A 24,643-nucleotide genomic window follows, 5' to 3' on the forward strand; every position below is an offset into this window, starting at 1 on the left:
ATGAATATAATGTCCACTAGTTAGGGTTTTGTTTATTCTAGGGTGAACAAGGTAATAATAACAATAGCAATAATAATAAGGTCATAACAAAGGTAAATAGGCATGGCTAAATAAAACAGTGATAACGCGGGAATTTAAATAAAGCGATAATGCAATAATTTAAATCAAAATACTTTTATAGACTGGGATTCAATATGTTCAAGGATGATGTGACTTGCCTTGCTTGCTTTCCCAAACGCCGGCTTCAACTTCCACGAAGAGCGGATCTTCCGAAGCTGCAGCGTCTACACGACCAACGGAAAAGAAAAGGCTTTTACTCTAATAAACTCCACATAACAGCAGAAACAAAGCACAAAAATGGGTTCTTGACTTCTTAAGGAAAAATTAGAGACTTGAACGGTCCAATTCCGAGTTCAAATGGCCAAGTTATGGCCATTTGAAGTTTATATGCTCTTTAAATGAATATTTGCGAATTTCTTCATTTAAATTTTAATTTAAAATTGGATTTATTGCGTCAGCCGAGAGAGAGGGCGCGCGGACCGGGTCCACGGGAGTGGGGCCCACGCGGCAGCCTCTCGGTCCACGGTGGACCGGGTGCACGCGGCTGACGCCGGCCGGCGCCGTGGGTCCCACGCGTCAGCCGCACCCGCGGGCGCGGGCGGCTGACGGCCGGGCCCACCTGGCAGCCGCGGGGCGCGCCCGAAGGCGGCCTCGCCGACACGGCCGACGGAAGGCGGCGCACCCGCGCCCCGATGGTCGCCGCCGGCGACCAACGGCGCGGCGGAGCGGCGGCCGAGAGAGGGGAGGGAAGAGGGAAGCGAAGCGGCGGTCCTCGGCTCACCCCGGGACGACGAGGACGGCGGAAACGACGACCGGAGCGGAGGAAGGCGGCGGCGCGGTTCGGATCGACGAGGACGGCGATGTTCCGGCGGTCGGCGGGCGAAACGGAGGAGCGGACGGGGTCGACGAGGACGCGGCGAAGCCGAAGGAGGCGACGCCGAGAGGGGAGGAAGTCCGGAGCGACGGCGGCGGCGAACCGGAGCTCGTCGGCAACGGCGGAGAGAGAGGACGACGGCGCGGGCACGATTCCGACGGAGAGAGAGAGCGGCGAGCGGCGGAAACGGAGGAGGGAGGCACGGGGAACGATTATATAGCGTCGGGAGGGAGAGAGGGCGGCCGGATGAGAGGGAAACCGGCGCGGCGATCTCGGCTCCATCAATGACGCCGGCGAGGATCTCGGGAGAGATTCCAAACGAATCCGAGGGAGAGAGAGAGAGGGAAAAACGGGGGAAAAGGGAGAGGGAATCACGGGGAGTGATTTCCCCCTCTTTATGGCGCGCGGGGACGGCGGGATGCGGCGGATTCGGCGGCGGCGGCGGCACTAGGGCACGGGCGAGCGGCGGGCGCGGCGCGAGGTAGGCGATGACGGGTGGGCCCCACCCGTCAGCGAGGGTGGCGGGCGGGCCCGCCCGTCAGCGGCGCGCACGCGGGGAAGAGTCGATGGGCCGCGGGGGAGAGGAGAGAGAGGGAGGGAGTTGGGCCGAGCCGGCCCAAGAAGGGAAGGGGGGGAAAAGAAGACTTTTTAGGGCTTTTATTTTTATAAAACCACTTTAACTTTGTTTATTTCTTCTTAATTATTATTTGTGCTCTGAAAATTCCACTAAAATTTGAGGGCCACATTCGAATTTTTCTTGTACGTATTTTAGTGTTTGCCAATTTCTTTTCGAATTTTAATTAATTCTATTATTCCTTTTAGAAAATGATTTTTAATTCGGGATGGATTTATCAGGACGTGACAAAACATCTGCTAAGTCACGAGACATTTATGTTTTAACAATCTAAGTCATGTATGCTAAGTGTAAATGTCGTACATTAGAACCCTACACAACCTTACGTGCTAAGTCTAATTACAAATCGTGATATAAGCTAAGTCTAGGTGACGTATATTGTACAAACCTAGCTAGTAAATAATTATATACTAAGTCTAATTACAAATAAAATAATCTTATATTAAAACTCAAATAATATTACATGCTAAGACTACAATAGTCATGTATATGCTAAGTGTTTCGTGCGTATATGCTAAGTCTAATTAAGACTACAATAGTCAATTGTTACTTGTCGCACCAATTCCGTAGTCAATAATTACATACTAAGTCTAATTACAAATAAAGTAATCTTATATTAAAACTCAAATAATATTACATGCTAAGACTAAAATAGTCATGTATATGCTAAGTGTTTCGTGCGTATATGCTAAGTATAATTAAGACTACAATAGTCAATTGCTACTTGTCGCACCAATTCCATAGTCAATAATTACATACTAAGTCTAATTACAAATAAAGTAATCTTGTATTAAAACTCCAATAATATTACATGCTAAGACTAAAATAGTCATCTATGCTAAGTGTTTCGTGCGTATATGCTAAGTCTAATTAAGACTACAATAGTCAATTGCTACTTGTCGCCCCAATTCCGTAGTCAATAATTATACATACTAATAAGTCTAATTACAAATAAAGTAATCTTATATTAAAACTCAAATAATATTAGAACACTACACAATCTTATATGATAAGTCCAATTACAGGTCTAATAATCTTAATTAATTGCATTACAAATATAACAATCATTTATATTATTACGTCACTTGCCTGCTCCAATTCCTTCTAGGGCTAGCTCTTCCACTCAGGCTTGACGGACGACTCCGACAACACGTCTTTTCTGCAAGATACAAAAAGATGTATTAGGATAAATGCGAAGTAACATATATATATATATATATATATATATATATATATATATATATTGCATTTCACGTTAACGTTCGTCCTCGTTCGTTCGCTCGTTCATGTTCCCTAGCTCGTTCACGTTCGTTCGCTCGTTCTCATTCACGTTCGTTCGCTTGTTCTCATTCACGTTCGTTCCCTCGTTCTCGCTTGTCTTCGATCGATCGTTCTCGTTCTCGCTCTCGTTCGTTCGATCGTTCTCGTTCTCGTTCACGTTCTCGCGGCAACGTACGTTGACGTGTTCGTTCTCGCTCTCGTTCGTTCGATCGTTCTCATTCTCGTTCGTTAACGGTGGTGTGGCGGCATCGGGGCGGCGGTTGGCGCGGCGGCGTGGCGGCGGCGGCGACGGCGGCGGCGGCGTGGCGTTGCGGGGCCGTGGCGGCGGCGGCGTGGCGTGGCGTGGCGGCGGCGGCGTGGCGTGGCGGCGGCGGCATTGCGCGCGCGGCGGCGAAGGCGGCGGCGTGGCGTGCCGGCGGCGGCATGCGCGCGCGCCGGCGAAGGCGGCGGCGTGGCGTGCCGGCGGCGGCTTGGCGCGGCGTCGGCGTGGCGCGTCGTCGTTGTGGCGTGGCGTCTCGTGGCGGGCGGCGCGACGGAGAGAGATCGAGATCGGAGAGATCGAGATGAAGGGAGATCTGGCGGCGGCGGCTCTCACCCCAGAGATGCGGCGGCAGCGGAGGAGGCGGAGGCGGCGGCGAGGACGACGAGCTCGAGACGACGGCGAGATACGGCGGCGTCGGCGCGGGGATTTGCCCTAGGCAGTGGCGGCGAAGGAGAGAGGCCGAGAGAGATCGATCGGCCGAAAACGTCTAAGTGTTGGTGAAGAAGACGAGGGCGCACCGGGAATATATATATACCCCCGGATCTTTACTCCCGGTTGTTGAGAACAACCGGGACTAAAGATATCTTTAGTCCCGGTTGGTATTACCAACCGGAAGTAAAGAAAAGATATTTACTCCCGGTTGTTGAGAACAACCGGGACTAAAGATGATCTTTAGTCCCGGTTGGTATTACCAACCGGAAGTAAATATCTTTTCCCGCTATTTCGAAATTCTTTTTAAACCCGGTTAGGGTTAAGAACCGGGACTAAAGATTATAGCACTGCATATGATTTTCGCTTACGTATGTGTTTATAAAATAGAAGTTAATGCATTAACATTATTTAAAGTACAAAGATTAATGACAATTACTTCGAAAAATTATTTTTGTCTGTAATAAATTAAGTGGATAAATCGTAATAAGCAAATATATGACTTATAATTAATAAAAATTCCAATATATATATATACTTAGCATATATATGAATGATATTATTATATTGGTAAAAACTCTAATTAAGATATGTATGTACATACTGCATGATTTAAAATTAATAAAAATTGTAATCATCATATATACTTAGTGTAGGAATTATATTAAATTAAATGCTAAAAACTCTAATTAACATATGTAAATGCCACATGCATGATTTAAACCTTTTAAAAATTCGAATAGTCATATATAAGTAGCATATGAAATATAGTAAATTAAATTGTGAAAAACTCTAATATATGAATGATAGTTTTAAAAATATATTAAATTTAATACTTTTAAAAATTCTCCAGTCAATTATAATTAGCATATGAATGATAGTAAATTAAATGTTAAAAACTCTAATTAACATATGAAATTGCCACTTGCGTGATTTAAAACTTTTAAAAATCCTCTAGTCAATTATAATTAGCATATGAATGCTAGTAAATTAAATGTTAAAAACTCTAATTAACATACATATGAAATTGCCACCTGTGTGATTTAAAACTTTTAAAAATTATAAGTATCACATATAACTAGCATATACATGCATGATTTAAACTTGTTGAAACCTCTAATAATCGTGCGTAATTAACATATGCCATACATCAATTGATTTATATGGATAATCAATACATCCAAAATAGTTTACATCGTGTACACAATAATTACGGCATTACATCGGCGGTGACGGTTGACCGCACGTACTTTCTCCTCACTATTGTTCCCTCCTTGTGATCGCTGCGTGAGTAAGGGGTGTCTTCCGACATGTGGCATACGGGGGTACTCAGTTTCAGGTTACGAACACTACGAAATTTTTCGCTCTTCAATCTTCACCTAGTTCCACAGGTTGGATGTATTTCCATGAAACATACCATGTCAATCAAGTTTCGTGGTAAAAGCTTCAAGAGATGATGGGATTGTGAAGGTCATTTCAAGAATGTATAGTATATTATACTCTCTCTGTTCTAAAATATAACAACATTATAATACAAATTTAAATAAATTAAAACCATATATATATCTTGAGTCTGTCAAGATTAAGATTCAGAGTACTAATCAGTGATATAAATCTAGATTATTATATTTTAAAACAGATAGATTGTTTTTTATCACGTGCTATATAAGTATTATTATTATTATTATTATATATTTTTTATACACAGATGACGCACACGCACACCACCACCATGCATGCATTCACATGTGCTATTATTATTATTATTATTATTATTATTATTATTATTATTATTATTATTATTATTATTATTATTATTATTATTATTATTATCATCATCGCACACATCACCACACAGGCACGCCACGCTCACACACCTAAGTGTGTCCCTTAACCCACTTTCAAATAGAGTGAAACCAGTAGCGTATATCTGATCCCACTAATTATTTTGTTGAAGTCCACTAAATCTACATTCAATAATATCAAGATTTAAATCCTAAGAGCAGTTACAATAGGATGGATGACTCGGCAGGCTCCAAAATATGCCACGTCATTTAATTCCTAGGTGGAAGAGAGAGAAATAAGAGAAATAAGGAAAGAGAATAAAGCACAGTTTTTCACGCGCGAGCAACACAGGTATCAATAAAATAATGTTTTACGTGGGGGGCCAAAATCCAATATCGTGACTGAACAGGGAAACAGTGATTAAAAAAACTAGAGGATACCCCGTGCGTTGCTGCAGGACTTGGTTAACATCAATTTGTTAGATAGGAAGTACAATCTTAAGAAGAAACAGAAGAAACAAATAGATTTCTTGGAGAAATTCTTTTTAGCAGCCCTATCTAAAATTTGTAGATAATTTAGGTAGCACATGTCAACTGAAGGAGCGTTCAGCCGTAAAGCTCTTTTATACGGATTGACGGGTTGGATACATGTAAATGTGTATAGAGAGGGGCCAATGTGTTCATATGTGCTACATTTGATACTGAGGAGGCGAAGAGACTCACCTGGTGACTAATGGGTTGGGTTCTATGTTGCATTTCATCCAACGTCTGAGAAGCAATCTAATGCATTCATTCAACGGTTCATAATTTGATGATGACGTGGAAGCACGAGGTTTGAGCTTTTGGCCTTAACTGTATAGAAAGAAGGGATAGGAAAACTATCATTCACTACACCAGATTCTCATATCTCTGACGGGATACCTGTGACGGATAAACGAAATGGTCACTGATGACCGTCACAGGTGACTAGTTACCTGTGACGGGTCGCAGCTGGACGGCCCGTCAGAGGTGAGGTTTACTCACCTCAAACGGCTTGAAGTCCTAGCCTGTTTGAGATGACTTCTGCCACTATATATATATATATATATATATATATATATATATATATATATATATATATATATATATATATATATCCGAATCATACACTTGCGGGGCCCACAGGAGGAGATAAGGCTGGCTCCCTCTCCTCCACTTCTCCTCTATCTCTTCCATTTCTTCTCTATCTCTCCTCTCTTTCTCTGTGCAGGGGCGGGAGGGGAGGCGCGGCGGCGGCGCTGGCCCGGCCGCCAGATTCGGCAGGGGCGAGGGGAGGCGCGGTGGCGGATGACGGCAGGATGGGAGGCGGGTGAGGCCCGGCGGCGGCAGCGGTCTCCAACTCCGCCGCCTCTGCCGGCGACGCCTCCAACCACGCCTCCGCCTCCGCCCGCGCTAGCCGGCCGCCACCTAGGCCTCCACCTCCACCGACGCCTCCCCCTGCCTCCCGGCCGCCAACGCCACTGACGCCTCCCTCACCTCCACCACCAACCGCGCTACCCGCCGGATCCGACCTCCACGAGGCCGGGGATGCGCAGATCTGAATGCTAGGTACCACCTCCTCCATCCCTATCCACCGGCCACCCTGGTGAGGTTTCTTCTTGTTGTTATTTTTTTACTTAAATCTTGTTGTTGTTATTGTTGTTGTTGTTGTTGTTGTTATTGTTGTTGATTTGAGGTGTTTGGTTTGAGAATGTGGGCTCTAATGGTGGTTTCTTGTTTCTTGATTTTTGTTTGGCGCCTCCACCTGCATCTCACGTCGCTGGTTCGTCATGGAGGACGACGAACTGTCGGCCAGTGTGCCCCTTTTGTGAATGATATGATATTGTTGTATGATAAATTCTTGCCATCCCCTTTTGTGAATGATTGCTATATGAGATGGTGATGCGGTGATGGAGGATGATGAACTGTCAGTGATTGCTATATTGTCAATTTGAGGTTTTGGCGATGGTGATGCGGTGACAATGTGCTCCAATTTTCTTGCTAGGGTTTTTTTTACACCTGTGACGGGTTGCAATCTATTTTTCTTTTTTTTTGCTGGATTATAGACATCACTGACGGCTCACAAACTAATGGGCCGTTTGAGATAATAGTTACCTGTGACGGGTTCTATACGTGGCCCGTCATAGGGGCTGGTCACCACTGACGGCCCTTTACCCGTCAAAGGTGAAGAGAGTCATCACTGACCACTAATCTCTGTCGAGGGGCTGAATCCGTCAGAGGTGATGGTTTAGGCCCGTCACAGCTAGCATGGTCCGGCATAGTGATTGGAAGCTATGTAGAGATGGAGTGTAGCTCACTTACTGTATGGGCTAGTTTTGATTATTAGCTGCAACATGCTGACATGGTATTTTTGTCACCGGTAGCTAGCGCTACTATTGACCTTCCTCTAATAGGTGTAGTCATTAACTCATAACTCTAGCACAACACGATAAGTATTTTCCCAATTAGAAATAGATAGAATACCAGCCAGTTTTGCACCATTGTGCCACGCGGCCGGCCACAACCCGCACGAAACTGCAAACTGTTGTTGTCATTTAGCGGTATGATCTCGAGGCGCAAACATCATGTGGCAGCGGTGGTGGCCGGGTGGGAAGATGTACGGAAACGCGGTGGCGGCATTGAGCAGAGCGCGCGGCTGCTGCTCAGCTCGACGGGAGCTGCGCTTGCCGTGGGGATCGAGTCCCGGGGGCTTTGGTGCTCGATGAAATGCCCCGGCCACCGGAATGCACGAAAGATGTTCGACGAAATAAGTACGAGAGGATGGGCCATCAGCTCTCTTCTCATGGCGAATTGGCGATCCCTCCTGCGGGACCTCGCCGAAAGTGAACTGTCGGAATCAGGAGAAATAGGGGTCAGGAGTGGGGGATCCTTTCTCCTAATGATCGAACAAAGCCGTTTTGCTTCTCTAACCAGGAATACCAGGTCTGATGTCCTTTTCAGCGAGTAGTTGTACAACTGAGATATAATCCTTCTCAATGGCAAGAGGCAACAATATCCCAGCACTACCATCGATTTTTAGAAGCATTTTTAGATAATAAAAATGGTTTACATGTCTCCGCCTTCTGTCATAAGGCACACAAACCAATAATCTTCTCCTGGAAAGTAAGAGCTAGAGAAGGCTGAAAGTAAAGTAAGATGGATGTGACAGATTGTTAGGAACCCAATTCTTCCAATTCAATAGCAAGGATCCACCATACAAGCAACCATTGTTTTGGGGTGAAAAAGAGAAGAAGAAACTAGGGAATACAAGTTCTGGAAGCTTCTAGAACTAGCATAGGTAGCTGGAGGTATGAAGAGAGGTAGAGAGAGATCGCCAAGGTTCCAGCCCGGAACTAGGACGCCGCCGCCGCCGTGGCCGAAGCCGCCGATGCCTGTTCTGTTCGATGGCTTCCTAGCACCTTGTTGGTGCTGCTTTGTTGCCTCTCTAGTTGGGCCTTGTTGGGCTGGATTGGAGAATAGTCGACGAAGCTCATGATCAACCCAACAATACATGACAATCCCCTCTTCTTTAAATTTGGCTTGTCCCAAGCCAATAAGATATATCCCCTGGCTCCCCTGGCTGATAACTTCTCAATCCCTTTAAATCTTTCTTGTGTGACATATAGCAGGAGCAATGTATTGATCTTCTTGCCAACATTAAGGCTCAACATTTTGGTATGCTGCAAAGAGTGACACCCCTGCTTGCTCAAATATCGAGTCCACATTGGTTTATGATTCACTTCAGCTCTCGGCATTCTCATTTTATCAGTCAAGCATTTGTAATGCCAAGTGGTTCCTGAAGTAGTATACGCCACATCATCAAGTACCACCGATGCAGGAACTAGCCCAAAAGGACATACCTTATATTGAACTGAACTAGCACCTTCCTCAAAGCTCTTCACCCTCGTGTAACTTTTATCTTCAGCATTCAAATTTAACAACTTCTCTGCACCATATAGGACCTTGTAACTTGCTTGCTGCCATGATTCAGGAACTAATATTGTCATGCCAATATGTCTCATAACCCATTTTTCTGCTCTGCTAATCCAGAAAGGCAATAACACTGGGTATCTTCTGTGCAGCCCAACACAAGTGCATTCAGAAGATGTCCATAATGTTGATTTACCTCCTGTTGTGATCCCTCTTGGAAACTCGTTGACTTTAGTAATCAAAAGATGGAACAATGAAATGACAGAGACATTCCATTTTAGCTTGCCAACTGGAAGTTGTATTACCAATAGACAACACAAGCAGATCCCCATACCAGAATTCCATGGCATCAGCTTTTCTTTGATGATTAATCTGATCAAGTCCCCTTCAAGGTGTTCACACTGTTCCAAAACATTAATTGACATGCCAAATAATTTCAGCTTGTCAACATGGTTGCTTTTGAAGGAAATGATCTCATAACCACACTGCCTAGTACTGCTCAGCTCCACAACAAGCACACTTGCAAGAATCAAGTGACTCCAACTTAAGCAGCAGTCATTTAAGTCTAGGACATACAACTCAATGATCATCAATAATCCTTCCTTATTGTGATCAACCAAAATTGTCCTCCATAACTCCACTTCTCTTTGATTCACCAAAATGTATGTGAGGTCATCTTCATGGGGTGGAGGCCAAGGTTTTAATCCAGCCCAATGTAATGCTAAAATCATCATCACAGTGGGAAGCACCACAATATTGGAAATTACCATAGAAAGACACTTACTTAGTGGGAGGTGGCCATGGTGGCACTAGATGTTCCACTGTCCTACAAAAATTGAATCCCGGCCATGGTAAAGGCCTCAGCCCACATACTCTAAACACTCCACCTAACCAAGGTGGTGGCCATGGATTTTTGTTGAAATACTCCATCAGCAACTTGTCATCTCTAGTACATTTCATCGAACACCCACCGGGCGCCAGCATTTTAAGGAAGAAAACAAAACCCAACCTTTGTGCCCTGACTAGCGTGGGCTAACTTAGCACTGTGACGATGTCCAGCTTGTCAAGAAAGAGTGGGAACACAACCCCAGTCTGGATGGTACCAGTGTTGACCATCATACCAAACATCAAACAGTTGGTGGGCATCGCCTTGGTACTATCAGGGGTGTCGATGTGGGTGCCGCTGGTGGTGCTGTCAGTAGCTACCAACTCCATCAATGACTTGACAGAGGTGGCACAAGTAACCACCACAGCCACAGTGAGATCGGGCTTGTTGTCGAAGCTAGAACATAGCGTCGAACACTTGGTGGGCGTGACCTTGGGGAGGTCCTTGGTGGCAATGTAGGGAGCTTGGTCCATGTCCTTCCTGTCTCCTAGCTCCCAGGCAGCTGTTGGAGCAAGCATCTCACCAATGTGATTTGAATTCGCCGCCACCCAAGTGATGTTGTTGTTGGGGCATTCCGTCAAACACTTGGTAGGTGCTAGAGGAGGTGATGCCATGGGTGTTGTAGGTGATGTAGCCTTGAGGACAGCGGTGGTTGCCCTGATGGCTGCAATCATCTCCTCGGCGGCTGTAGGCAGCTGTTAAATGTCGATTTTATACCGCCAACATCTGTATAAAGATCAGATAATAAAACATCCAACATAGAGATATGTGATTAATCTCACAAATTCCACAAGTGTTGGTATATATTTGTATGCAGACAATAAACCCCGATGTTGGGAGGAAAATCAGACTACAGTGAGGAGAATCATGTATCCATACAAGGAGGGGTTGTGAACTTCATCCAAATACCAGTAAATCAACCCAAAACTCCGAGAAATGGATAGTGGAGGTCCAGGGGAGAAGATGGGCCAAGAGCCAGGCTAGATGGGCCTAGCCCAGGTTCGGCCGAACCACAATCTCAGCCATCCAGGCTGGGGTTTGGCATGGACGGTCCTAATCATCTCCTAATGGCGGTTGTGGGGCATTTCAGCCATTTCCCCTTCACCAACCGTCATACATACCCCTATATAAAGACATCACTCCCTCACTTCACACACACACTTCCAAGCTTGAGCTGAATTATAAGAGGCTCTATTGTATTATATTGTATACTAGAATAGGAAGAGAGTAGAGTAGAAGGAGTCGGAAGAATTCCGGAGTTGTCGGTAATCTTCTCCTATTTCTTTTATTCTGTTTATTACTCTGAATTCAATATAATATTCTTCTTGAGCAATTTAGATTTACCTTGTGAGAATTATCTCTTGGTTAGTTCCTAATTAGCGTACGGGATTATTGTTCACTATAATCAACTAAAATATAGTGATTGCTTTGGTGAGTTATAAACACTAAAGTAGATATTAATTGCTTAGACGTGGTGTTTAGGTAATTATTATCCAGTAATTGTTGCGTATCCCATAATACATTTGAGGTGGGTGTAAAGGTGGTGACAGCCCTCGAGATCACTGAAGTCCTCCCTGTCCGGGTACGTAGTAGAGCGACATCTGGGAACAGCGGGTTGACAGTGCCTGAAGTATTGCGTTAGGATTCCCTGGACACTATTTCTCACTAGTAAATCCTCTCTATCCTGGCCTATCATTTGCTTGGTGTCCTTAGATGAACCAGAGGAAGCTCTGATCACACACGTTCCCTTGGATTCGATACCGTTGGAATACTCCGTAGGGGAAGTGCTACATTGGTATATTCGTGCGCTTACGGATTCTATCTGTAACCATACCAAATACCAACAAGCATTTCTGGCGCCGTTGCCGGGGAACGGTTGCTGATCATTTCCGAACCCAGTTCATCCTCATATCCTTTTTCATTTTTTTATTCTACCTTCACCCCCGCTATCCTAGAGAAGTATTCCTGTCAACTCTTCTCGACCATGGAGCAACCTCTTTTTGAGCTGTCTGCTCCTCGGGGCGAATTCTATGAGCCACCTCCTTCATCGGAGCCCATTTATACAACTGGCTATGAAATTCGTCCCGAACTAATTAGTATGGTTAAGGAAAATCCTTTTTCTGGTTTTGATCTAGAGAATCCTTACCATCATCTGCGAGACTTTGAACAAGTCTGCTCATGCCTTAAGATTCGTGGCATGAGACAAGAAACCGTGCGGTGGAAATTGTTTCCGTTCTCTCTTCAAGAGAGAGCAAAGCAATGGTACACCTCCACCGTTGGATGTGTAAACGGTAGCTGGGAAAAGATGCGAGACAGATTTTGTCTTGCCTTCTTCCCAGTTACTCGTATTACTGCCCTTCGAGTAGAAATTCTCGGTTTCAAGCAAATCAAAAACGAATCAATCGGTGCAGCTTGGTCCAGATTCACTAACTTAGTGCAGTCCGGACCAACCCTGTCCTTACCCGAGTATGTGCTTCTCTAACATTTCCATACGGGTTTGGATGAGTCTGCATTCTATCTGGACATAACCGCTGGAGGATCGTTCATGCATAAAACGCCGTCAGAAGGAAAAACGATTTTGGATCACATTCTAGAAAACACTTCCTTCATGACACAGTCCAATGAACCCCAGCTGGAGGCATCCGTGTCCAAGATAGAGGTGCCTCTAACGATCGAGCCACTTGCTGAACCATCTACTTCTACTAGCTCGATTAATGAGAAGGTTCCTGAGCAGCCGTCCGTCGAGAATGAAGAAATTCAGATTCCGGATTGTGCCACAATTATGTTCAGGGAAGGTTTTGACGAAGACTACGGCAATACCCTGAACTATTTTAGCAAGAGAAAACCACCCGTTCCTTTGTCACCTCCTGATCCTATGGAACTTGGGTTCCTGCAAGAAACTGTCCGGGAGTTGACATCCATAATGAGCGACGAATGGCTAAGGGAGGCAGAGCTTTCATCCAAAGTAATTCGGATAAATACCGCTCCCCGAATCATTCCTTGCCATCTGGAAGGGAACGACGTAGGTATTCTCTACAGTCCAACAGTCGGGGCCAACCTCGTCTCTGAATCTTTTGCATTCGCTTATTTAAGCGATAAGGTAGTGACCCCGACAACCAAATTCTTCAAGCATCCGAACGGAAATATCATCGAAGGATTTGGGATTGTGCAAGATGTGCCTGTCTGCTTTGAAGACAGGGAGGCGATCTTGGATTTCCACGTCTTTGAAATCCAATACTTTGATATCCTAGTCGGGCTGCCCATTGAGCAACTTCTCATCAACACACCCCGATTAGGTAACCTCAAAATAACACGGGGAGAGAATGAATTCTCAATTCCATTCTCGCAGGCAAGGATCACCTTGACCGACACTCTCCTAGAAATTGAGTCAGCAGAAGAGGTTACTGCAGTTCCTCCTCATGAGTCTCCCGAGGCCCTTCTGGAAGATGAGGTCCCCGACTTCATCAAGGAAGAAGCAGATCCCGGTGAGACTCTCGACCTACCAATTATGGAACCACCACCTCGACCTCCGCTCGAGCTTAAACCTCTACCCCCAGGCCTACGATATGCTTTCCAACACAATGACAAAGAAGCCCCTGTCATAATCAGTGACAAGCTCTCTGAAGACGAGACTCAACGCCTTCTTACCGTGTTGGAAAAGCATCATTCTGTTCTTGGCTACTCGCTCCAGGACCTTAGGGGGATTAATCTCGCACTTTGCACCCATCATATTCCTATTGACCCCGAGAGTACTCCCTCCAGGTTGTGCCGAAGAAGGGAGGAATGACGATCGTTACAAATGCTCAAAATGAACTAATTCCGCATGGAGGATGTGCATCGATTACAGGAAACTTAACAAGGCTACAAAAAAGGATCATTTCCCGCTACCCTTCATTGATGAAATGTTGGAACGGCTGGCAAATCATTCCTTTTTATGTTTCCTTGATGGGTATTCCGGGTATCATCAAATTCCTATCCATCAGGAGGACTAGAGTAAGATTACGTTCACATGTCCGTATGGCACCTATGCATACTGTAGGATGTCCTTCGGACTGTGTAGTGCTCCTGCATCGTTCCAAAGGTGCATGATGTCTATTTTCTCGGACATGATCGAAGATATCATGGAAGTCTTCATGGATGACTTCTCAGTTTATGGAAAGACTTTCGGTCATTGTCTGCAGAATCTAGACAAAGTCTTACAACGATGCCAAGAAAAAGACCTGGTGCTTAATTGGGAAAAGTGTCATTTTATGGTCCATGAAGGAATAGTTCTTGGGCATCGAGTGTCCGAACGAGGAATCGAAGTTGATCGTGCTAAAATCGATGTTATAGATCAACTTCCTCCTCCTGTGAACATCAAAGGAATCCGCAGCTTCTTGGGTCATGCCGGCTTTTATAGAAGGTTCATTAAGGACTTCTCTACAATCGCCAGACCTCTGACCAATCTGCTAGCCAAGGATGCGCCCTTTGAGTTTGATGACGCGTGCCTAAAATCTTTTGAAATTCTCAAAAAGGCACTCGTCTCTGCTCTAATCATTCAACCTCCTGATTGGACTCTGCCCTTCGAGATCATGTGTGATGCAAGTGACTTCGCTGTTGGTGCGGTCTTCGGCCAAACCAAAGATAAAAAGCATCATGCAATCTGTTACGCTAGCAAAACTCTAACCGGAGCCCAGTTGAATAACGCAACTACTGAAAAAGAGCTGCTCGCGGTTGTTCTTGCTATCGATAAGTTTAGATCTTACTTAGTAGGAGCCAAGGTGATAATTTATACTCATCATACTGCTTTAAAATACCTGCTCACTAAGAAAGATGCTAAACCTCGTCTCTTAAGATGGATTTTGCTGCTCCAAGAATTTGACTTAGAAATTAAAGATAAAAAGGGAGTAGAAAATTCTATAGCAGATCATTTGTCCAGGCTGCAGATCACTAACATGTAGGAACAGCCGATCAATGATTTCTTAAGAGATGACATGCTGATGACGGTTAGCGACTCCAATCCATGGTATGCCAACATAGTGAACTACATAGTATCCAAGTACATACCACCAGGGGAAAATCAACGAAAACTAAAGTATGAAAGTCGCCGTGACATATGGGATGAGCCATACCTATATCGGGTCTGCTCCGATGGCCTGCTACGAAGATGTGTGCCAACTGAAGGACTCAAGATCATAGAACGATGCCATGCCTCACCCTATGGTGGCCATTACGGTGCATTCCGCACCCAGGCCAAGATTTGGCAAAGTGGTTTCTTCTGGCCAACAATGTACGAAGACTCAAGAGAATTCGTTAGAAGATGCACCAGCTGCCAGAGGCAAGGAGGAATCACTGCTCGCGATGCAATGCCCCTCACATACAATTTGCAAGTCGAGATATTCGATGTTTGGGGTATAGACTTCATGGGACCTTTCCCTAAGTCTCGCGGCTGTGAGTACATTCTGGTGGCAGTTGACTATGTCTCCAAGTGGGTTGAGGCTATGCCGTGCAGCGCCGCGGATGTGAGGCATGCCAAGAAGATGTTCACATAAATCATCTTCCCTAGATTTGGTACCCCCAGAATGGTCATAAGTGACGGAGGTTCTTATTTCATGACAAAACCTTCCGAGACCTCCTACGAGAAATGGGAGCCAAACACAATGTGGCCACTCCTTACCATCCACAGACCAGTGGACAAGCAGAAACATCAAACAAACAAATCAAGAATATTCTGCAAAAGACGGTCAACAAAATGGGAACAGGATGGAAGGATAGATTACCGGACGCACTGTGGGCATACTGGACAGCATACAAGACACCCATTGGAATGTACCCATATCAGATAGTTTACGGGAAGCCATGTCGACTCCCTATAGAACTTGAGCACAGAGCATACTGGGCCATTAGGAATTGGAACATGGATTTTGAGGGAGCAGGAGAATGGAGAAAAATGCAGATCGCTGAACTTGAGGAATGGAGAGAAAAGGCTTACCACAACGCAAAGATATACAAAGAAAGGACGAAGCGCTGGCATGACAAAAGAATAAAGATCAAGAAATTCAAGCCAAGAGACAAAGTACTGATGTTCAAATCTAGGGTTAAGCTCTTCGGCCACGGAAAACTGCGCAGCAAATGGGAAGGACCGTTCGACGTCATCGACACCTCTTCGCACGGGGCAATCACACTCCACAATGAATCAGGAAACATATTTAAGGTAAACGGTCAACGCCTAAAGATTTTCCTTGAGCTAAATGAAACTTTAGATGAAGAAGTGGACGTTATTGAATTAATTGATTATGAACCATGATGATCTCATCCATTGCATGCTTAAAACCCTATATAGTTGTCATTTTTGTGCTTAGAATAAGTTTTAGTGGGACTAGGCAGAAAATTGGGGGCCTGCCGGACTCACTAGGGTTCGGCCGAACCTCATGGTTCGGCCCCGGATTTGAATGGTAGTCTCCCCCGCTCGTCCTGAGTCTGTTTAGATGCGAGTTCAGAGGTAGATCAGTCGTACTAGCACCAGAGCCCCTGTTCTTCCTCCTCTCTCTCACATTTTTGCAACCTTTCTCTCCATCTCAACCCAATTCCCTTGCTCCATCATCTCCAAATCACCAATGGCTAGCAAATCCTTGATTCCATTCACCGGCTCTTTATCCAATTCCACATACGACCTCACCGGAGAGCCGACACCGGCGAATCAATTGATCCCGGTAGAACACTACACCATGGAAGGGGTGAACGCTGTATGGGCTCAACCCCTTGCAGCTGTGCCAGGCTCCCCTGCAATTTTGGAGCCGATCGACGAGCTCCCTAGTTCGGCCGAACCAGGGGTTCGGCCGAACCCTTCTCGGCCCCGATCGGCCCCCCGTTTGGTAGCGTGATCCCTCTCCCCTTGCCATGTTACAAGAACAAAAATCCGGGGGGATTCGCCTGCACGACGGCCGACTACGGGAGAGCTCGGTTTGTTGAAGGCACGATGCCTTTTCCAAGATGACGGGAAGGCCGCACCGCCTCCCGCCGAGCGCTATGTGGGTACCCTCTTCACCAAGGCAGGGGATGAGGTGCTCCACAAGTATACCACACCCACCGTTACTCCATCCACCCCAAAGGGGGAGCGTTTCCGCATTCAGGGAGTACGAACTCCCGGCGATGGGTATGGTAAGGGTTTACTCCGGCCTTTGACGGCATTGGAGAAGGAGGGGGCAGAGGAATCCCGTAGCCCTCCACCTATGAAGGTGAAGTGTTATTTGACGCCCCCTCCAATTGTAAGGGCTCCCGGCCAATTCCAAGAGGATGAGGTGAAATCGCCGGAGCCCTCGATCCACAAGCTCGCCGCTCAAGTGAAGAAACTCCGCAAGGAGAACATAGAGCTTAGGGATCATAATGCGGAGCTAGGGGTAGAACTCGCTGAACTTAGGAATAGTTTTGATACCCTTAGTCGCGGTTTGTGCGCTAAGATCAAGCGTGCATTCATAGATATGGGAAAGGAAAATAAGTATTATGCTAATTAGATGTTTCCTTTCCCATGAATAAAATAGTAGTAGGTGCTTGGTTTTATCTTTTCCAATCATGTAAGCACTAGCTATAAATAATGTGGCTCATTGGTGTTAACCCCAATGTTTGCCAAAGTTTGTTTTTGTTTTATGTTTAATAAAATTCAGGTTTTGAATAAGTGTGGGGGAGATATCCCAGCTTCTGACGTGCATACGCCCTGAAAATTGTTGAAATATCTGAACACCTGGAAGCACTGAACTCTGCAGAAAATTGCAGGGAAATTGGGCACCAGAGTGGTTCGGCCGAACCAAAGCTAGCCCCAATCCCTCTCAATTTTCACAGGTAAGTAGGTGAACACGTCTTGTATCTGTATATCTCCACCATGGTATAGTACTAGAGCTGAAAATTCAGAAACAATTGATTCAAGCATAAGTGAAAGATAAAATTTCCAACTAACGAAATTCTTCATGTGATTGATCTTGTATATTCATTATTCCCAGTTGAACTTGTGCTTGTGAACAACCAACCATGATTAGGGAACCTTATACATCTAAGTGATTCTTTTATGTGAGATGATTAAGATGAAAGGAATTCTTGCAACTCTTGTCATGACTCTTGGGAATTTGTTTTCAAAATAAAATTGTTTCTAAAGGCTCAATCCTCCAAATGACTTTACCTTATACCTACCAAGGCCATATGCAAGTACATTAATGATCAACCTTATAATGCATATGACTGCTTGACATTATATTGAGCTTTGTCAAATTTGTGCGACTGGTGTTAGATATCCTTCATACTCTTATGATCAAGGGGTCAATTCCACTTTCATTTCCACATATAAAATTAAGCTAAGCTTCTACACTGGAAGTTGGCTTTCCACAAAAATATCCATTCAAATAAACTCCTGTGTTGAACTATGCTTTCTTCTCCTGGAAAAGCTCTTGGCCAAAAGAAAATGAGAAAAGGAGGGAAAGGCATGGCTATATATATATAAAAAAGAGAAGACGGAAATAAAGCTTGCTCTCAAACATTGAGAAAAGCAGAAAAAAATATAAAATATAGCCATGTCCCTTCCACAATCATGCCAAGAGAATCAATTGGAGAGAAAGTATAGGAAAAAGGGAGAATCATTTCTTCAATTCATCATTCCACAAAATATTTTACTTTTCCATTTTCCACCACAAATAAAGACCCTTGATCTAGGAGTATGACTGATGATCCTCTTGAGTCCATATCTTTGGCTTTGCAATATATATAATGCAGGTATGTCCCGATTTATCCCTACCAAACTCCACATATTAGCCTTAGAATAGGGATAAGTTCTGGCACATTTTGCCTTGGTGAGGATCCAAAGAAAATATACATCTTCGAGAGACAAGAGAGAAAGTCAATATGAGGAAAAGAGCTAGTTTGCGAAAATTCATAAAAATCCCTTGAGTCTGGCAGAGAATCAAGAAGGACTGGAATCAAGATCATTCCATTTATCAATTACTCAAGATGGTAAGATAGCCACAGATAAAATTCACAGGTACAGGTATGGTTGTGAATGATTTATATGCTTGATTCATATCTTGAAGAAATTCATTCTACACTAACCTTTACTCAGGGACGAGCAAAGGGCTAAGTGTGGGGGGTTTTGTTGGCGGCTGTTAAATGTCGATTCTATACCGCCAACATCTGCATAAAGATCAGATAATAAAACATCCAACATAGAGATAGGTGCTTAATCTCACATATTCCACAAGTGTTGGTATATATTTGTATGCAGACAATAAACCCCGATGTTGGGAGGAAAATCAGACTACAATGAGGAGAATCATCTATCCATACAAGGAGGGGTTGTGAACTTCATCCAAATACCAGTAAATAAACCCAAAACTCCGAGAAATGGATAGAGGAGGTCCATGGGAGAAGATGGGCCAAGAGCCAGGCCAGATGGGCCCAGCCCAGGTTCGGCCGAACCATCTGGTTCAGCCGAACCACAATCTCAGCCATCCAGGCTGGGGTTTGGCGTGGACGGTCCTGATCATCTCCTGATGGCGGTTGCGGGGCATTTTGGACATTTCCCCTTCGCCAACGATCATACCTACCCCTATATAAAGACATCACTCCCTCACTTTACACACACACACTTCCAAGCTTGAGCTGAATTATAAGAGGCTCTATTGTACTATATTGTATACTAGAATAGGAAGAGAGTGGAGTAGAAGGAGTCAGAAGAATTCCGGAGTTGTCAGTAATCTTCTCCTATTTCTTTTATTCTGTTTATTACTCTGAATTCAATATAATATTCTTCTGGAGTAATTTAGATTTACCTTGTGAGAATTATCTCTTGGTTAGTTCCTAATTAGCGTACGGGATTATTGTTCACTATAATCAACTAAAATATATTGATTGCTTTGGTGAGTTATAAACACTAAAGTAGATATTAATTGCTTAGACGTGGTGTTTAGGTAATTATTATCCAGTAATTGCTGCGTATCCCACAGTACGTTTGAGGTGTGTGTAGAGGTGGTGACAGCCCTCGAGATCACTGAAGTCCTCCCTGTCTGGGTACGTAGTAGAGCAACATCTGGGAACAGCGGGTTGCTAGTGCCTGAAGTATTGCGTTAGGATTCCCTGGACACTATTTCTCACTAGTAAATCCTCTCTATCCTGGCCTATCGTTTTCTTGGTGTCTTTGGATGAACCGGAGGAAGCTCTGATCACACACATTCCCTTGGATTCGATACCCTTGGAATACTCCGTAGGGGAAGTGCATCGGTATATCCATGCGCTTGTGGATTCTATCTGTAACCATATCAAATACCAACAGCAGCCTTGCTCCTACAAGCCTCTATCTCTTGCAACTTATGTAGTATTTGATTGAACTTCTCCTCTTGCCTACGGTTGGCCTCCATCAACTCAAACTTCTCAAGAAGCCGGTCTAAAGCTTTGTCCATGGATATTCCCTCCTTCTTCATGGTGGATTTGATGGGAACAGTCTCTGATATCCTTTCATCATCATTGAACACCTCAGGCTGGCTTGGCATTCCATCGAACATGGGTGTCATGAGCACCACCCTTGCCCAAATCAAGCAACCACTCGCATGGGGGCGTTGCTGAAGTGCACTCCAATCGACTCCATGATAGAAATCCCACGAATCAACGACTCTGATACCAGATTGTTAGGAACCCAATTCTTCCAATTCAATAGCAAGGATCCACCATACAAGCAACCATTGTTTTGGGGTGAAAAAGAGAAGAAGAAACTAGGGAATACAAGTTCTGGAAGCTTCTAGAACTAGGAGAGGTAGCTAGAGGTATGAAGAGAGGTAGAGGAGAGAGATCGCCAAGGTTCCAGCCCGGAAACCAGGACGCCGCTGCCGCCGTGGCCGAAGCCGCCGATTTGATACAAATTTGCTACTAAAACATGTTCCATGAAAACTGATTTCATTTATTTGGGAGACAAACTAACAATCACCTATGGAAGACTCCAACTAATAATAGTTAACATCGAGATACAAACTCTCACACATTTCCAGCAAGCACAACAATACATATCATGTGACTTTCCATCAGATGGCTGGATGGTTATTTCTTACAAGTAGCACAACATCTAAGCACACATAATTGGAAAACGTAGAGCACTAAACGAGCCGAGCCAGCATGCATCTAGCATATATGCAAATCGTCAAACACGAGCAGCTTGCGACGACGGACGAGAGCCGACCCCTCCATTGCCATCCTGTTCCCTGCCACAATGGCGTGAACTCAGACCAGCATATATCGCAACGTAGACCAGCACCGTGGCGGCCACCGTGACGACGTAGACGGAGGTCCCCCGGTCCCTGCTGCTCCCCGTCGCGTAGGCCGCCAGAAGGGCGAGCAAATCAACCACGGCCACCGCGTGCACCACCGTGATCAGTGGCAAGAAAGAGCTCAGCTTCCGCACCACCACCACCCTCAGTAGTAGCACGATGACAAGGACGGACGCCGCGAAGGAGACGGAGTTGCTGTATAAGAATGCAAGGTAGTGCCACCGGTCGCTGTCGCGGAGGATCGGGTCGCCCGCGGCGTGCCCCTCCCCGTCGTCAGCGGCGGGCCACACGTCGCCCGGTGGTGTAAGGCCAGCCTGGTAGGTGATGGTGGCTGCCAGGATGCTGATCAGCATGAGGTACTTGCACATCTTGTGTGTTGTGATGTGCTGGCCATTAGTGACCACATCGCCAACAAGCTCAGTATCATCGTCGGCATGGTTACTACCATCCCCATTTCTGACCATTGGATGGGAACGGTGAATGTACAGGATGGCAAGAGTTAACCCTAGGCTGGCCGAGCCAAGGACGTACATGGATTCTTGCATCCTTCGAGAGGTGCCGCAGGCAAAGGCACCCGTCAATCCAGCCAAGACAACAAATACGCAGCAGTAGAGCGCCTTGCAGTACGCCATATCAATCTCAGAGAGGCTTTGGCTCACCAGGGAAACGATGGTGACAACGGACGCCATGAAGCTCGTCGTGTTGCAGAAGAAGAAGGCCGTGTACCAGCCACGGTGGTTGTCACCAAGGACCGGATCTCCATTATGGTGTTCTTCATCGGCATGTTCGATCCAGAAGCCGCCCGGTGGAGTTAGCCCAGCTTGGTAGGTGATGGTGATGGCCAGTACTGCAAGATTGAGCAACAGCTTTTGCCTCTTCTGCAATTCCCTTTTTCTTTTCTGCTCCGCTAACGACACATTTCCATTGTTCCCTCGAGTCAGAGACTTGCAACTCACAATGTAGGTCACTACTAACAATACAATGATGGCAGCAACCAAGACGAAGATAGATAGGGAGGCACCAATATCTCTCCAGCTTCCAGCAGCGTAGGCACCCATGAGTCCCATAAGGTCCAGTATTATAGCGGCATGGAGCGCATATCGGTTGACTAGATCCTTGCTCTGCAATATGATCACAACAATGATGGATGCCACAAAGGCAGCCGAGTTGCAATAGAAGAAGACCTTGTACCGGATAGCATGAGTAGCGAGGAGTATCAGGTCACCGCCATTGTGGCCACCCTCATTGTCCCGCCAAACTCCACCAGGCGGCTCTAGGCCGGCCTGGTATGTCACTGTTGCCGTGAGTGTGGCTAGTAGAAGTATCATAGAGCGGCCATTGTTTAATGGATTCGCATGGGCTTCACTACTATGCTGTCTATGCACAACCATTGTTGATTCCGTAGGTGTCATTCGGGGGAGACCTGGTGTTCCTGCCATTACTGGTTCACCTTCTCCCACTGGAACAATTGGCACCAATGGTTGTATTGTCACTCTGCGACCGGGTGCTCCTGCCAACGAGTGGTGTTGGCTCTTGAATCCACCGAAAAGACACTCAACAATGGGAAGACAAGAAATGCAGGGGAGGATAACAGCTATAGCACCAGCTACGCAGCCGACTTGCACGGTGAAGATCCACTCCGTGCAGCTGCCCGAGACGTAGGCCCCCAAGAGCCCGAGAAGAGCCATGGTGATGATGAACACGTGAAGTGCAAGGCACGACATGTTTCTCCGCAGCCTGCTGCTCAAGACCAGCATGACGACGGCAAGCGATGCGACGAGAGCGATGGTGTTCGAGACGAGGAAGGCCATGAAGCGCCCTCGGTGGCGCTCTAGCCAGATGGGTTCACCGGCATCGCTTCGCCCTGCCTCCTGGGCATGTTCCCAAGTCCCTCCCGGCGGCCTCATCCCCGCCACATACGTGACCGTCACCACGAAGATGGCGAGTAGCATCAAGACCTTGTTTGGTTTGTCAAGCCAGAGCTGGCCCTTGGAAGAAGGAGCCACCAGCCAGTGAACCACGACGCATCCAAAAACAACCACCGACAATAGCGAGGCGAAGATGGTGGTTGGCCTATCCGGGCAGCTCCCGGCGATGTAGGCCACCATGAGGAGGACCAGATCAAACACCATGGCCACACGCACCGCCTTCAGCTGCGCCGCCGCTTTCACGCAGGGCTGGAGGAGGAAGGGGATTAGCACGAGCGACACCACGAAAGCCGTCGCATTGAAGTAGTAGAACACGTAGTGTCGGGTGGGTTGGGTGTCCGGCAGGATGGGATTGCCGGTGAGGTGCCCATCCTTGGTCTCTAGCCAAACGCCCCCCGGTGGATTGAGCCCCGCTATGTAAGTCACGGTCGCCACTAGGATAGTGAGCAGCATGAGGTACTTCTGCAGCTGCCACGCACGGTTATTGTCTGCTTCCGTCGTCATGGCCTGGCCAGAGCCCGCGGGCTGCAGATTGTTGTGGTCCATTTCACTACCACAGAATAGCACATCAGAACCGCCATTATCAGTGTCGGTTCGAGCAAACCCGGCACGGATGATGGGTTCCCGCCCCTCGGAACCCTCGAGCGTCGTGGCCTGGCCAGAGCCGGCGTGCAGTGGATTGTCGTTGCGCTCCATAATTTGCACGGTGTAAGAAACTTAGAAACTGTAAAATGTAATGGAAGGATGAGTTGATGCTGTCAGGGTCTCCCGGCCGATGATTTATAGCCGCTGCATAAGATACGTTGGTTGTAGGTTAACTGCGTCGTCATAGTTTATATTTTCTTCTCACCTTTCATTCCCCGCGCCACTGATGCGTGACAGCCATACTAAAGTTCATGGATGTGAGAATATGGATGACCCCAATTGTGCTGACGTAAGCCACCAGCAATCCATAAAAGTTGTCATTAACAAAGAAAAGACAAAGGTAATGGAATGGAAACTCCAAAATGACAGTAATCATGGCTAGTTTGTGGTGGGGTGGCTGAAGATTTAAAGTGCTAAGTCCTTCTAACTAATTAAACTTTGAATAAGGTTGTTTTGAGGATGAGAGTTACCAGTTCAATTCAGTTTATACTAATCTCAAACATGTACTTAATCGATTTACACATGCAAATTTTCATATAAATAAGGAGAGGGTATTTTATTTCATATCTGTATTAATTAGGTACAGCCCTGTATCTAGCTGAAGGCGCTCAATGAGGGAGACACAATGCAACCACG

General features: G+C 45.9%; 1 protein-coding gene across 1 annotated transcript; it reads right to left on the reverse strand.

Moving 5' to 3' along the window:
* Positions 1–20,435: 20,435 nt before the first annotated feature.
* Positions 20,436–24,058, reverse strand: LOC107275856 (uncharacterized). The gene is made up of 2 exons (XM_015787183.3): positions 21,314–24,058; positions 20,436–20,735 (listed from the first exon to the last, which is right to left on the reverse strand). The coding sequence occupies exons 1-2, from the start codon at positions 24,056–24,058 to the stop codon at positions 20,436–20,438; spliced, it is 3,045 nt and encodes a 1,014-aa protein (XP_015642669.3).
* Between the last annotated feature and the right edge of the window lie 585 nt (positions 24,059–24,643).

This window comes from Oryza sativa, chromosome 6, assembly GCF_034140825.1.
Source record: "Oryza sativa Japonica Group chromosome 6, ASM3414082v1".
NCBI classification, from domain to species: domain Eukaryota; kingdom Viridiplantae; phylum Streptophyta; class Magnoliopsida; order Poales; family Poaceae; genus Oryza; species Oryza sativa.